Source organism: Pristiophorus japonicus, chromosome 16 (genome assembly GCF_044704955.1).
Source record: "Pristiophorus japonicus isolate sPriJap1 chromosome 16, sPriJap1.hap1, whole genome shotgun sequence".
Taxonomy (NCBI): Eukaryota; Metazoa; Chordata; class Chondrichthyes; family Pristiophoridae; genus Pristiophorus; species Pristiophorus japonicus.
The window spans coordinates 88,512,248-88,525,287 of record NC_091992.1 but is presented as its reverse complement, the minus strand read 5'-3'; the positions used below and the strand labels follow the sequence as shown (position 1 = coordinate 88,525,287).

General features: G+C 38.8%; 1 protein-coding gene across 1 annotated transcript in view; it reads left to right on the top strand.

Moving 5' to 3' along the window:
• Positions 1 to 331: 331 nt before the first annotated feature.
• The window catches only part of LOC139226206 (uncharacterized), a 75,726-nt gene continuing 63,017 nt past the window's right edge, over positions 332 to 13,040 (top strand). Inside the window, exons 1-20 of the mRNA XM_070856836.1 lie at positions 332 to 547; positions 3,514 to 3,657; positions 3,742 to 3,898; positions 4,053 to 4,080; positions 4,196 to 4,304; positions 4,802 to 4,894; positions 5,074 to 5,137; positions 5,228 to 5,326; positions 5,522 to 5,625; positions 5,711 to 5,849; positions 8,632 to 8,750; positions 8,878 to 9,027; positions 9,116 to 9,286; positions 9,400 to 9,703; positions 9,803 to 9,873; positions 10,054 to 10,141; positions 10,238 to 10,355; positions 11,306 to 11,429; positions 11,529 to 11,665; positions 11,751 to 12,006. Of these exons, the coding sequence (XP_070712937.1) occupies positions 344 to 547; positions 3,514 to 3,657; positions 3,742 to 3,898; positions 4,053 to 4,080; positions 4,196 to 4,304; positions 4,802 to 4,894; positions 5,074 to 5,137; positions 5,228 to 5,326; positions 5,522 to 5,625; positions 5,711 to 5,849; positions 8,632 to 8,750; positions 8,878 to 9,027; positions 9,116 to 9,286; positions 9,400 to 9,703; positions 9,803 to 9,873; positions 10,054 to 10,141; positions 10,238 to 10,355; positions 11,306 to 11,429; positions 11,529 to 11,665; positions 11,751 to 12,006 (2,679 nt within the window). The 5' untranslated portion in view covers positions 332 to 343. The remainder of the gene's footprint in view (positions 548 to 3,513; positions 3,658 to 3,741; positions 3,899 to 4,052; positions 4,081 to 4,195; positions 4,305 to 4,801; positions 4,895 to 5,073; positions 5,138 to 5,227; positions 5,327 to 5,521; positions 5,626 to 5,710; positions 5,850 to 8,631; positions 8,751 to 8,877; positions 9,028 to 9,115; positions 9,287 to 9,399; positions 9,704 to 9,802; positions 9,874 to 10,053; positions 10,142 to 10,237; positions 10,356 to 11,305; positions 11,430 to 11,528; positions 11,666 to 11,750; positions 12,007 to 13,040) is intronic.

The window sequence follows — 13,040 nt, the reverse complement described above, 5'->3', positions numbered from 1 at the left end:
TAGACAACACCTTTTTACGTTCAGGTGGGCCCAGATGCTGGTTTCAGGCTGCATTTTTACAGTGCCTTTGTTTAGGGGTGGGGATGGGGGATAAGGGGCAGTAGAAAGCCAACTGTCTTCCCATTCATTCTGCAGTTGGACTGTGAATTCATCCTAAATGATCTTGCTTAGCAACATTAACCTTGACATACAACAAGGCAAAAGCAGCATAAGCCTGTTTGGCTTCCATTCGAGCTGGGTATGACTGTAATTAACTATCTGAAGACCATGTTAAACTTTAGATAGGGCAAATGTTCACCATTAAACACTGCTATTTCTTTTTTTTAAACAGTAAACCGCAAACATGAGTTCTGACGCGGAAATGGAGATTTTTGGAGCGGCTCGTCAGTATCTCCGCAAATCGGAGAAAGAGCGGATCGAAGCTCAGAATAAACCATTTGATGCGAAAACATCCTATTATGTCGTTGACCCAAATGAATTGTACATACCAAGTACAATCAAAAGTAGGGAAGGTGGCAAAGTCACAGTGGAAACTATAGACAAAAAGGTTAGTAAGAATTGATCTGATGAAAGGTCAGGGATCCCATGATAAGAATTCTACCGGGTTTCATGAAGCTTAATTGAGTATGTGATGATTTTCTTTGATTGTATTTGCAGGCAAATGGTAAACATATTCTGAAAGAATTCATTTACAGTTGCCAACAGAGGAAATATTTATGGAAGCATTTCCCATGTCACTATAAATAGGGATCAGAATAAATCTGAACCTATCATCTAAATATTAATCTTTCAGCTGCTAATTTACCAATGATATAAATCCAGGCTTTCTGTTTTGTTTTAGATTTCCAAAAGCTGTTTCTTTATCTTCAAGGCTGCAGTTAATCTGTCACTTTTTTGTCCTTGCAAAGTGATATCAGATGCACGTAAATTCAAAAGGGACTTGCGAGCCAAGTCCTCTCTACCATTTCCAGCCAAATGGTGTTTCAGAGGTGCTTGGCATGGTCCACCGTATTACTCGGGCACCTCAAGGTCTTTTCAACCCCCTTCAACCACCATATTTTATTTCAAGTAACTGAACATTAAAAACAAACAGGTTACACGTTGAAACAGAAAATCTGCAAATATTGAACTATTAATAGCTCAGGTATAAACAACTTTTTAAATGTAACATTTTCAAAAACCTTTTAAACAAAGGACAAACTGGTTGACAAATTGTCGACTGGTTTTTGCACTAATATACTACTTGGTAATATTCTCAACACAACATTTGAGGGAGGGTACATTTATGGCCTAATTATGCATATTTGTACATTGTCATATTTCAGCTCCCAGTTGGCCATGATGTGAGTCAGCACAGCTGCCTAAAGTTTATCGCATCCCTCTCGGGATTTGATTTTGTTGGGTCAATTTTTTTGTACAGTTTAATGGTACTGATGCAGTATGTTCTCGTTGCATTCCTCATCCTTCTGAGAATTTTGCGAGAGTTTGATCTCTCCACTACCTCCCTGACCCATCAACTGCCTCTTTGCTGTTAGAAGTTTTGCCCAATATCCAGTCTTTGATCAATCATAAACTTCCTCAAGTTCAAGATCAGGAAGATCATTATCTTCAACTCCTGCCATAGGCTCTGTTCCCTTGATGTCAATTGTTTCCCTCTTCCTGGACTGTAGCGCGGGCTCAACCAAGCAAACTTGGTGTTCTCTTCAAATCTTGGGCATAGTTTCAGATACCATATGCACTCTTTCACAAAGGTTACTTACTTTTAATTCTACAACAATGCCTGCCTCTGCTCCTAGTTCTGCTCCTTCACTGCTGAAACCCTGATACATGCCTTAATCACCTCAAGACTCAATGAATTTAACACTCTCCTTGCTGCTCCACCTTTTATATTCTCCATGAAATCCCAGTTTATGCAAACTATGCCACAAACATCCTTTCTGTGCTACGTCCCAATTGCCGATCACTCCAGTCCTTACTAATTTAAAATTATTTCCTTCACCTTTGAATCCATACCTGGCTTCACCCTAACCCTACATCAAAGTGGCAGTGAAGGGTTGTTCGCAAATTCCCTCCCATCCTTTCCATATTATTTAGATCTCACCCCAGAGCACCTTTACGACTTTCTCTGAGTCCTGTATAAGTGTAGATGAGTAGAGTGCATTGTGCAAAAAATATTTTTAGTATGGGTGGGGGAGGGGGTTGATCATTAGTAGCTCTGGAGGAGTTGATACTTGTTGGAGGATGTGTTTTATTTGAAGGTAGCTGAGCACATAAGGCTGAGTGAGAGGGAATGTTTCCATTAATTGTTGAAAAACGTATCTCACCCACATGAAGAAGTTGGCCATGCCTGACAATGTTCTTCTCATTCTAGGCTTCAAATCTACTTGTCGTTAATGCACCTGGAAGTTCTTTGTTGTACTCATATTGCACTGGAATCTTCAGCTGTGGTCATGCCTCCTTCCAGATTGAAAGCATTAATTCAATTATGGGATGGCTTAGCCCTTCTGATCTCAATGTTTTTAATGTTAAAAATGAGGAAATACTCCACATTGCTCTTGTCTAACGATAAACATCGGCCTAGATTTTGCGGTCAGCGGTGAAGAGATGGTGCTCACTGCTGATCTTTGTGGCGTGGATTTCACTTCTCCCAACATTAATTTGATTCTGGTACCAAGTCTAGGGGAACTCCAGCATCAAGCAACAGTGGTGTCATCAAGCTGGCTAAGCAGCCAATCACATTGAAGAATTCACACAGGCAGCAAACCAGGAAGTAAAATGCACTTATTATCATTCACTTTATAATCATTTTACAGAGAGCGAAATAAAGATTGGGACATACACATGGGATTGAGGTAGAAGCTGAAATATCATAAACAAACTTATAACAATTATATTAAAAACCATGGAATTTTTATCATAATGGAAAAGATTGACATTCCACAATTATAAAATTTGTTTTTAGTGCCAGGGAGGTTGTTCAGCAGTAGTTATGACTCAGTACTCTGTTAAAATCCAAGTCATGCCTCATATAACCAGACTTATTTTTTTCAGATTTTTTACAGTGTAATAGGGACGTTCTAGTCACTTCAGTGATTTCAATTGACTGCCAGCTGTGGGGAGTTCAAGAGCTCATCCTAAAGGGGTGCAGGGTATGCTTGACAGCAACTTCTGGATTTTCTCGTTTTACTGCACATGTGCAGATATCAGAAGTTGTTCTCAGTTTCACAGTTGTAATGCGGAGAATGCTGACAGTTTCACCATGGTTACAACCGCAAATTCCAGGCCATGAGCTGTAGAGTTCTGCATATTTATCCAAGTACAATGTGCAATGTTCCTTTTCTGTTACGCTCAGGATGATCTGCAGCCAGCATTACAATGGGGCTTTGCTGACTGTGCATGGTACTGCACAGAAATCATCTGTGACTAAACTGCAGCATTAGATGGTGTCAATACATGTTCCGCTTTTACTATCACTGGAATTAGCTTAGCATAATCGCACATTCATTTTTGCAGACAGTAACTGTTAAAGAAGATCAAGTGTTCCAAATGAACCCTCCAAAATTCGATAAAATCGAGGACATGGCCATGTTGACCCACTTGAATGAAGCATCTGTGCTGTTTAACCTCAAAGAGCGTTATTCAGCCTGGATGATCTACGTAAGTGTACTTGAATCTTTAACGAGGTCTTATATTAATGTATCACCAAAATAATCTAACAAATACATATATTTTGTTATCCAGACCTACTCTGGGCTGTTCTGTGTCACTGTAAACCCCTACAAGTGGTTGCCAGTGTACGATCCTTTAGTTGTCAATGCTTACAGAGGCAAGAAGCGTCAGGAGGCTCCTCCCCACATCTTCTCCATCTCTGACAACGCTTATCAGTTCATGTTAACGGGTAATAATGCATCCTTTTATGAACTTTATGACTCTTATTCATTGCAGACTGTAAATATATACATTTTGCTATTTAGAATTCTAGACAGATTAGTTCGATTCACATAAGTTTTAAACAATTTTGCATCAATTTAACATGTTTTTTTATTTCATAGACCGTGAAAACCAGTCTATTCTGATTACGTAAGAATTAATACTTTTAATTACAATTATATGTCACCCGAACCCACAATATTTAGGATTTATAGCAATTTATTTGGCTTATATATAATTTTGCTCCCCGTGTCCTTCCACCTAGCGGAGAATCCGGTGCAGGGAAAACTGTGAACACGAAACGGGTCATCCAGTATTTTGCATCAATTGCAACCAGTGGTGATGTCCTCAAGAAAAAGGAGTCCAAAATGCAGGTAAATGAAAAATACAATCTTTAATTAATATGCATATGGTACTAATAGGAACAAAGGACAGGAGTATTCTGTTCAGTTAGATCATTGCTGATCTGCACCTCAACTCCATTTACCTGCCTTTGGTCTATATCCCTTGATACCCTAACCTAAAAAAAGTCAACTTCAGTCTTGAAAAAGTCAATTCACAGCCTTTTGTGGACCAAGTTCCAGATTTCCACTGCCCCTTTTTGTGAAAAAGTGCTTCCTGATTTCACTCTTGAATGGTCGTGCAAGCTTTAATTTTAAGTTTATGCCCTGTTGTTCTGGATCCCCCCATCCCCCAGAGGAAAGAGTGTTCATGTTTCCCCTATCTAATACCTTTATCATTTAAACACTTAGATTAGATCACTCCCAACCTTCTAAATCTGAATATCTAATATTCAGTATGCTTACGTTTTGTTATCTGCAGTCTTTGTAATAGATTATAAAGCTGGCTTATGTATACCCTGTACTTTTAGGGAACACTGGAAGATCAAATCATCCAGGCTAATCCATTGCTTGAAGCCTTTGGTAATGCCAAGACAATGCGAAATGACAACTCGTCTCGCTTCGTAAGTTTTCTGAAATGTTATTTCTATACTATAGGTAAAATATCGGAGTACAAACATCTGTAAATAGAATTCAGTCAATATAGCCATAAATAGGCTTGAAGATTAATTGGACATAGTTAGAAAATTAAATTTGAAATTAAGCTTTATGGCTAATAAAAGCATTTTCTCTCAATACCAAGGGTAAATTCATCAGAATCCACTTTGGAGCTACAGGGAAATTGGCTTCTGCTGATATTGAGACCTGTAAGTATGAGTATATTTGGGTTATTTGTGATCTGTGTAATTGAAAATTATTTGCAGCTACATCAACTCAAACATAAATATACTCAACAGATCTGCTGGAAAAGTCCCGTGTTACCTTCCAGTTGAAAGCTGAAAGAAGCTACCATATTTTCTACCAGATTACGTCCAATAAGAAGCCAGAACTAATTGGTAAACCAAAATAGATTTTGGCATTGTAGTTATACTTAAATGAACAAATTGCTGCTAATATACAAGAGTTAGTGCAAGATATGAAAACTTTTCAAATAACTATTCAATTTTGTAATAAACACATCTGAAATTATTGATTTGTTTTCCATTAATATTCGTAAATAATTGCAAATCCGTTGAATCTTTTCACTTCAGAATTGTTGCTCATCACCACCAACCCCTATGACTATCCGTTTGTGAGTCAGGGTGAGATTACTGTAACTAGTATCGATGACCAAGATGAATTGATGGCTACTGATGTAAGTTAAGACATATAGGTAATAATCGAACTACTGATGCAAAGGAGGCTACAGCAATGATAACATTACTTATTTGGTTCTGTAGGAAGCTATTGATATCCTGGGCTTTACTGCTGAGGAAAAAGCATGTATCTACAAACTCACTGGTGCAGTAATGCACTATGGTAACCTAAAGTTCAAGCAGAAGCAGCGAGAGGAACAGGCTGAGCCTGATGGCACTGAAGGTAAAATATTGATACATTATCAAAAATCTTGTGTAGGAGGCATACTTTCTATTCACAAACCTGACTACCCGATTTCAAAAATGCTGTTACACTTATCCGTCAACATTTACCTTTGTAAATTGCTGTGCCAACATTTCCTATTTAATTTTGCTATGTCAACTGTCACTATGGGCTAGAAATTCAGCACCATTTCCGCCCGGTTTCTCGTCTGTCTTCTTCGTTTTTGGCGGAAAACCACTGGCGGGAATTTCATCAAAGAGTTCCGCCATGGTTTCGGAATACCACTGGGGAGCGGACCGCCGGCGTGGAAGATTGAAAAAACCGCCACCGCCGCGTTTGGTGGTAGTGGTGTTTTGTAGCTGAGGGAAAAAATACCGCCCACGAGAAAGCAGCCGGATCTGGGCGGTTGGTATGAAGTCCTGCAAAAAAAGGTAAGTTAACGTTTTTTTTTAAAAGATTCTTTTACAGCGATTCAGTGGAAAAGGGTCCTGAGAATGTTTGCCGATTTAAAATTTTTAAAATGTTTTTGGAAAAATATTTCTTGGGTTTTCCCCCCTCCCTCGGCCCAACCCGTAGCCTCGGACTAAATTTTGAGTAAGTACCGCCCAATTTGCCCAGGATCACATTTTTAGCCGAGAATCCGCGTGTAAGACACATTTTTCCTGCTGGGTGGAATTTTTTCCTTTTTTTCATCAATTTTTCGCTGGCGTTAATTTAATAATCTTAGCGATTTTTTGGGTGGCAATCCGGCAGTGGCAGATTTTGCTGAAATTCTAGCCCATTATAGTTTCAGGCTCTGCCCATTATGGAGCACAAAATGGAGCAAGTTTCCAAAGTCTCTGTCCCAATTCTATATATGTATGTAATTTATCAACTGACTGTGTGCAACGCTATTGACAAATTTATTCTGAAAATAATTAGCTAAATTGAAAATTCTAAGAGGTAGAATTTACCCAAAGTCCGCCAGCGCCCGATTGCCGCCAAAACAACCGCTAAAGCTGGGAAGATTATCGCTGGCGGAAACTTCCCGAAAAAAAAAAAATCCGTCCAATGAAAAATATGGGCCTTGCACCCCCAATCTGGGTGAAAAATTGCAATTGCGGCTAGATTAGGCGGTGCCAAAAGAAAATAAATTTTAAAATCTATAAAAGTTTACCCCAAGGCTGCGGGTTGGGCCTAACACAAGAAAAAGATTAAAAATAATTTTTCAAAAAACCTAACTAAAACATCAAAAAAAACATTCCCAACACACTTTTAAATGAAATCACTCCAACAGATTTTGAAAATAACTATTAAAAAAACGATCACTTACCTTTTTCTTGCAGACCTACTTACTTACCGCCCAGCTCCGCTGATCCTCGTGGGCGGTTTAAAAAATTTTTTTTTCATACTTACCTACGAGAGCCCCGCTCAGCCAAAAATCGCGCCAGGGCGATCTGTGGACGGTGTATGCTGGCGGTCCGCTCCCTAGCGGGTCTCTGAAGCCACCGGCGTGCCTCAGTTGGGGAACTTCTCGCCGATCTGGTTCTCGCCCAAAACAGCCAATACCGCCGAGAAACCGGGCAGTGAACCAATGCAAATTCTAGCCCTAAATCAGAAGTGTTTCTGTTGTTCTGTTAATTATATAGGCACTAATAAGTTGCCTGTCGCTCTCCAAACACATTGTCAACTTGGTATTGAGTCTTTTCTCAGGGTTGATGTCAGGAAGCATATCTTCACACAAAGAGAAGTGGAACTAGAAATATAGAAACATAGAAAATAGATGCAGGAGTAGGCCATTCGGCCCTTTGAGCCTGCACCACCATTCAATAAGATCATGGCTGATCATTCACCTCAGTATCCCTTTCCTGCTTTCTCTCCCTACCCCTTGATCCCTTTAGCGGTAAGGGCCATATCTAACTCCTTCTTGACTATATCCAATGAACTGGCATTAACAACTCTCTGCGGCAGGGAATTCCACAGGTTAACAACTCTCTGAGTGAAGAAGTTTCTCCTCATCTCAGTCCTAAATGGCTTACCCCATATCCTTAGACTATGTCCCCTGGTTCTGGACTTCCCCAACATCGAGAACATTCTTCCTGCATCTAACTTGTCCAGTCCCGTCAGAATTTTATATGTTTCTATGAGATCCCCTCTCATCCTTCTAAACTCCAGTGAATACAGGCCCAGTCGATCCAGTCTCTCCTCATATGTCAGTCCTGCCATTCCAGGAATCAGTCTGGTGAACCTTCGCTGCACTCCCTCAATAGCAAGAATCCCCTAGCTATGAAGGCCAACAGACCATTTGCCTTCTTCACTGCCTGCCATACCTGCATGCCAAATCTGCAACACTCTCCCCAAAAAGCTTTTGTGGCTAGGATAATTGAGAATTTCAAAACTGAGATTGAAGACTTGCATTTGTATAGCATCTTTCATGATCAATTGATGTTCCAAAGCATCTTACAGCCAATAAAATACTTTTGAAGTGTAGTCACTGTTGTAGTGTGGGAAATGCGGCAGCCATTTTGCGTACAGCAAACTCCCCCAAACAGCAATGTTATAATGACCAGATAATCTGTTTTTGTGATGTTGATTGGGGGATAAATATTTTTGTAAGTACATATGCACAGGGGGCTCTCTTGGCAGTTAGAGTATGATTCACACAGGGATAAAGCACAGTATAACTCTGGTCTAGCCAGCTGAATTTTTCAATCTGAATCTACCATTCTCAGCCCTAATGTAGTATGTTTGTGTCCATAAACCCATTATCCACTGATGCTGAACAGATTTTGTTTTTTAACAGTGGCTGACAAGAGTGCTTACCTGATGGGCTTGAACTCTGCAGATTTATTAAAATCTTTATGCTTCCCAAGAGTAAAGGTTGGCAATGAGTACGTAACCAAAGGGCAAACCGTACAACAGGTATTATGTGCATTATTTGACATTATATAAAATTGCACTGACCCACTGCTTGTAAAATAATTCCTGAAATTTGTTTCATCCAGTTATAATTTCTAAGGCTCATAATGTGTTTTTGGATTGATTCAAGGTGCACAACTCAGTGGGTGCACTGGCAAAAGCTGTGTACGAGAAGATGTTTTTATGGATGGTTACACGAATCAATCAGCAATTAGAAACAAAACAACCAAGACAATATTTCATTGGTGTGCTGGATATTGCAGGCTTCGAAATCTTTGACGTGAGTCAAAAAAATTCAATTCTTGAGCAAACACTTTTTTTCTCTGTTGAGCTCACATGCTTTTATTATTGTTTTTCATGAATTCCAGTACAACAGCTTGGAACAGTTGTGTATCAACTTCACTAACGAGAAACTGCAACAGTTCTTCAACCACCACATGTTCGTTCTGGAACAAGAAGAGTACAAGAAGGAAGGAATTGAATGGATATTCATTGACTTTGGTATGGATCTGGCTGCTTGCATTGAACTCATTGAAAAGGTAAGGGAATAAAAGTAAATCAGATAGAGCTGAAAAAAAGAACTTTAACATTGTAACACTAAATTACACAAAGGATTCTCACAGTTTAAGAAAACTTATTTTTGATGTTAAAGCCCATGGGGATCTTCTCAATCCTGGAAGAGGAGTGCATGTTCCCCAAGGCCTCAGATACTACTTTCAAGAATAAACTGTATGACCAGCATCTTGGAAAGTCAAGCAACTTCCAGAAACCCAAGCCTACTAAAGGAAAGGCTGAAGCTCATTTCTCATTGATCCACTATGCCGGCATCGTGGATTATAACATCACCGGCTGGTTGGAAAAGAACAAGGACCCGCTCAATGAAACTGTTGTTGGCCTCTATCAGAAATCTCCGATGAAACTTCTGTCATCGCTCTTTGTTGCCTATGCTGGTGACGGTAAAATATTTTAACTTAACAAGCACTGTGAATTCATTTTCTTGCTGACTGGAAAAACAGCATTTATCGATATCTGTTTTAAATGTTCTTTTTTGACAGCTGCTGATGCTCCTAAAAAGGGTGGCAAGAAGAAGGGTTCTTCTTTCCAAACTGTGTCTGCACTCTTTAGGGTATACCTTGCACTTTAATGTTTCCACAATTAGTAACACTTTATCGACATAATTAAGCAATTTTAAGAAGAAAAACTTTAAAGAGTAATGAACTAAAATTACTTGTCTCATTCTACAAATTAATAATTTGATTTTCTTTCTAGTTATTGGTAATAAAATGATCTCTCTTATGCATTACAGGAAAATCTGAATAAGCTGATGACCAATTTAAGAAGTACTCATCCTCACTTTGTACGCTGTTTAATTCCCAATGAAACAAAGACTCCAGGTAAGAATTTTCAGATAATTATGTTAACATTTAAAATGATATTCTGTTTGCTAGTAGATGTGTATTGATTCAACCAATATAATATTCTCTATTTAGGTGCAATGGAAAATCACCTAGTCATTCATCAGTTGAGGTGCAATGGTGTGTTGGAAGGTATCAGAATCTGCAGGAAAGGATTCCCAAGCAGAATCCTTTATGCTGACTTTAAGCAAAGGTAACAATTTAAATATAAAAGGAAAAGGAAAGGATGTAGTGATTTTCATAACCGCAGGAATCCCAAAGCATTTTGTAGCCATTCAAGTGCATTTTCTTGTGGTTTTTAAAATTCATTCATGGGAAGGCCAGCATTTGCTGCCCATCCCTAATTGCTCTTGAGAAGGTGAGCTGCCTACTTGAACCACTGCAGTTTTTCCTAGTTCTATATAACACAATACATGCTGGGCCATTTCAGAGTCAACAACATTGCTGTGGTTCTGGAGCCACATTGGCTAAGGGAAACAGATTTCCTTCCCTAAAGGGCATTAGTGAACTAGATGAGTTTTTATGCCAATCCAGTAGTTTTACCATTTTCCAGATTTATCTACTTAACTGAATTCAAATTCCATAGCTGCCATCATGGGATTTGAACTCATGGCTCTAGAGTATTAGTCCAGCCCTTTGGATTACTAATCCAGTAACATAACTACTATGCTACCATTTCCGCTATGCGCTCACTGTTATAATGTAGGAAATACACAGCCAATTTACATGCAGAAAGATCCCACAAGCAGTAATGAGCAGATAATCTGTTTTAGTGAAGGATAAATATTGGCCAGCATACTTGCAGAACTCTGCTGCTCTTGTTCAAATAGTGTGTGGGATCTTTTGCATCCACCCGAGACTGGTTTAACATTTGATCCAAAAGTTATCACCTCCAACAGTGCAGCACTTCCTCAGTTTTGCATTGAGGTGTCATTCTGGATTATATAGTCATGTCTCTGGAGTGGATATTGAATCCATGACCTTCTGACTCAGAGGTAAGAGTACTACCACTGAGCCAAGGCTGATGCCCTTATTGATATAGGTGGCTATTGGTGATTTTTGGCTGCTATCGATCTTCTGACTCTTAATTCCATTGAGTAGTGATTGTACTCAAATATATATATATATATTTTGAAAACACAGATACAAAATCTTAAATGCAAGTGCCATACCCGAAGGACAATTTATTGATAGCAAAAAGGCTGCTGAGAAACTGCTGAGCTCCATTGACGTGGACCATACCCAGTATAGGTTTGGCCATACTAAGGTAACAGCTCAGTTTTCAAAATTTCATATGAAAGAATGGTAGAGAATGATGACCCACTAATGACTCTTAAAGCTAATTTATTATTTATCCCATTTAAAGGTGTTTTTCAAAGCTGGTCTCCTGGGTACTCTTGAGGAAATGAGAGATGACAAATTGGCCCAAATCATCACACGCACACAGGCCATTTGCCGCGGATTCCTAATGAGAGTAGAATTTAGGAACATGATGGAGAGAAGGTAAATTGAAATATTAATGGTATTTAGTAATGTAGGCATATCAATGCAAATAATAACAACATTTTCATTTATTACAATTCTACAGGGAAGCCGTCTTCACTATCCAGTACAACATCCGTTCATTTATGAATGTCAAACACTGGCCATGGATGAAACTATATTTCAAGATCAAACCACTTTTGAGGAGCGCAGAAACTGAAAAGGAAATGGCGAATATGAAAGTGGAGTTTGAGAAGACCAAAGAGGCACTAGCTAAATCTGAAGCAAAAAGGAAGGAATTGGAAGAAAAAATGGTTGGGCTGCTTCAAGTAAAGAATGATTTAATGCTTCAAGTTCAGTCAGTAAGTAATGCAAACAATTGAAATAAATGTTTGTACCTTACTATTTCTATAGATTTTTTTCTCAATCTGCCTCATGTTAGGTATAAGGTATTCATTTGGCTGTTCAGGAGGTATTCTGAGAAATATTAAACAACTGCTAGTCCAGGACAAGTACATTGTAAATGATCTGCTGGTACTGTGCAAATTGTATTTCAATAAACATCTATCTAGCTATAATATAATCAAAACTCTATATATAGTCTATGCAGAGGTTAGATTCCAAATGTCACATTTTGTTGCAAGTACAAAACAATCATAGAATGCTGGTTGCTTCTGACCTGTATACCTGACCTTCGGCCTGAAATAACAATAACAATGATCAAACTACAATTGAGAGTGATTTAGTTAAGTCCAAAACTAGGGTCCTAAACCTGAACAAAGCAGGTATGAGAGCCGAGTTGGCTAAGGTAGGTTGGGAAACTAGTTTGAAAGATATGACAGTAGAAAAGCAATGGCATACATTTAAAGAACTAATTCATAATTCACAACGAATATACATTTGGTTAAGGAATAAAAACACCATGGGAGAAATGATCCAACTGTGACTAACAAGAGAAATTAAAGATAGTATTAAATTAAAGGAAAAGATTTATAATATTGCCAAAAAGAGTAAGCCTGAGAATTGGGAAGATTTTAGAATTCAGCAAAGGAGGACCAAGAAATTGATAAAGAAAGGGAAAATAGAATAGGAGAGTAAACTAGGGAGAGACATAGGGCTCAATTTTCCCCAGTGATTTGTGCCATTTTTTTTTGAGCGGGCTGCTCTTTTTGGCTTAAGTTGAAAAATCACAGTTTCCCCAATCAATTTGCACCAGTGTAACTCAGTTACGATTTTTTTAGGTCTGTTTTTTTTTCAGCCAAAGGGGGCGTAACCAGCTCCTACGCCTATTCTGGCCATTTAGGGAAGTTTGGCCAGCTGAGAGTTCTGCTTAGGCCAGCGAATGTAGCCTCTCCAGAAAAACCTTCCGGAGAGATAAGGAAATCAGCGCAGGAAT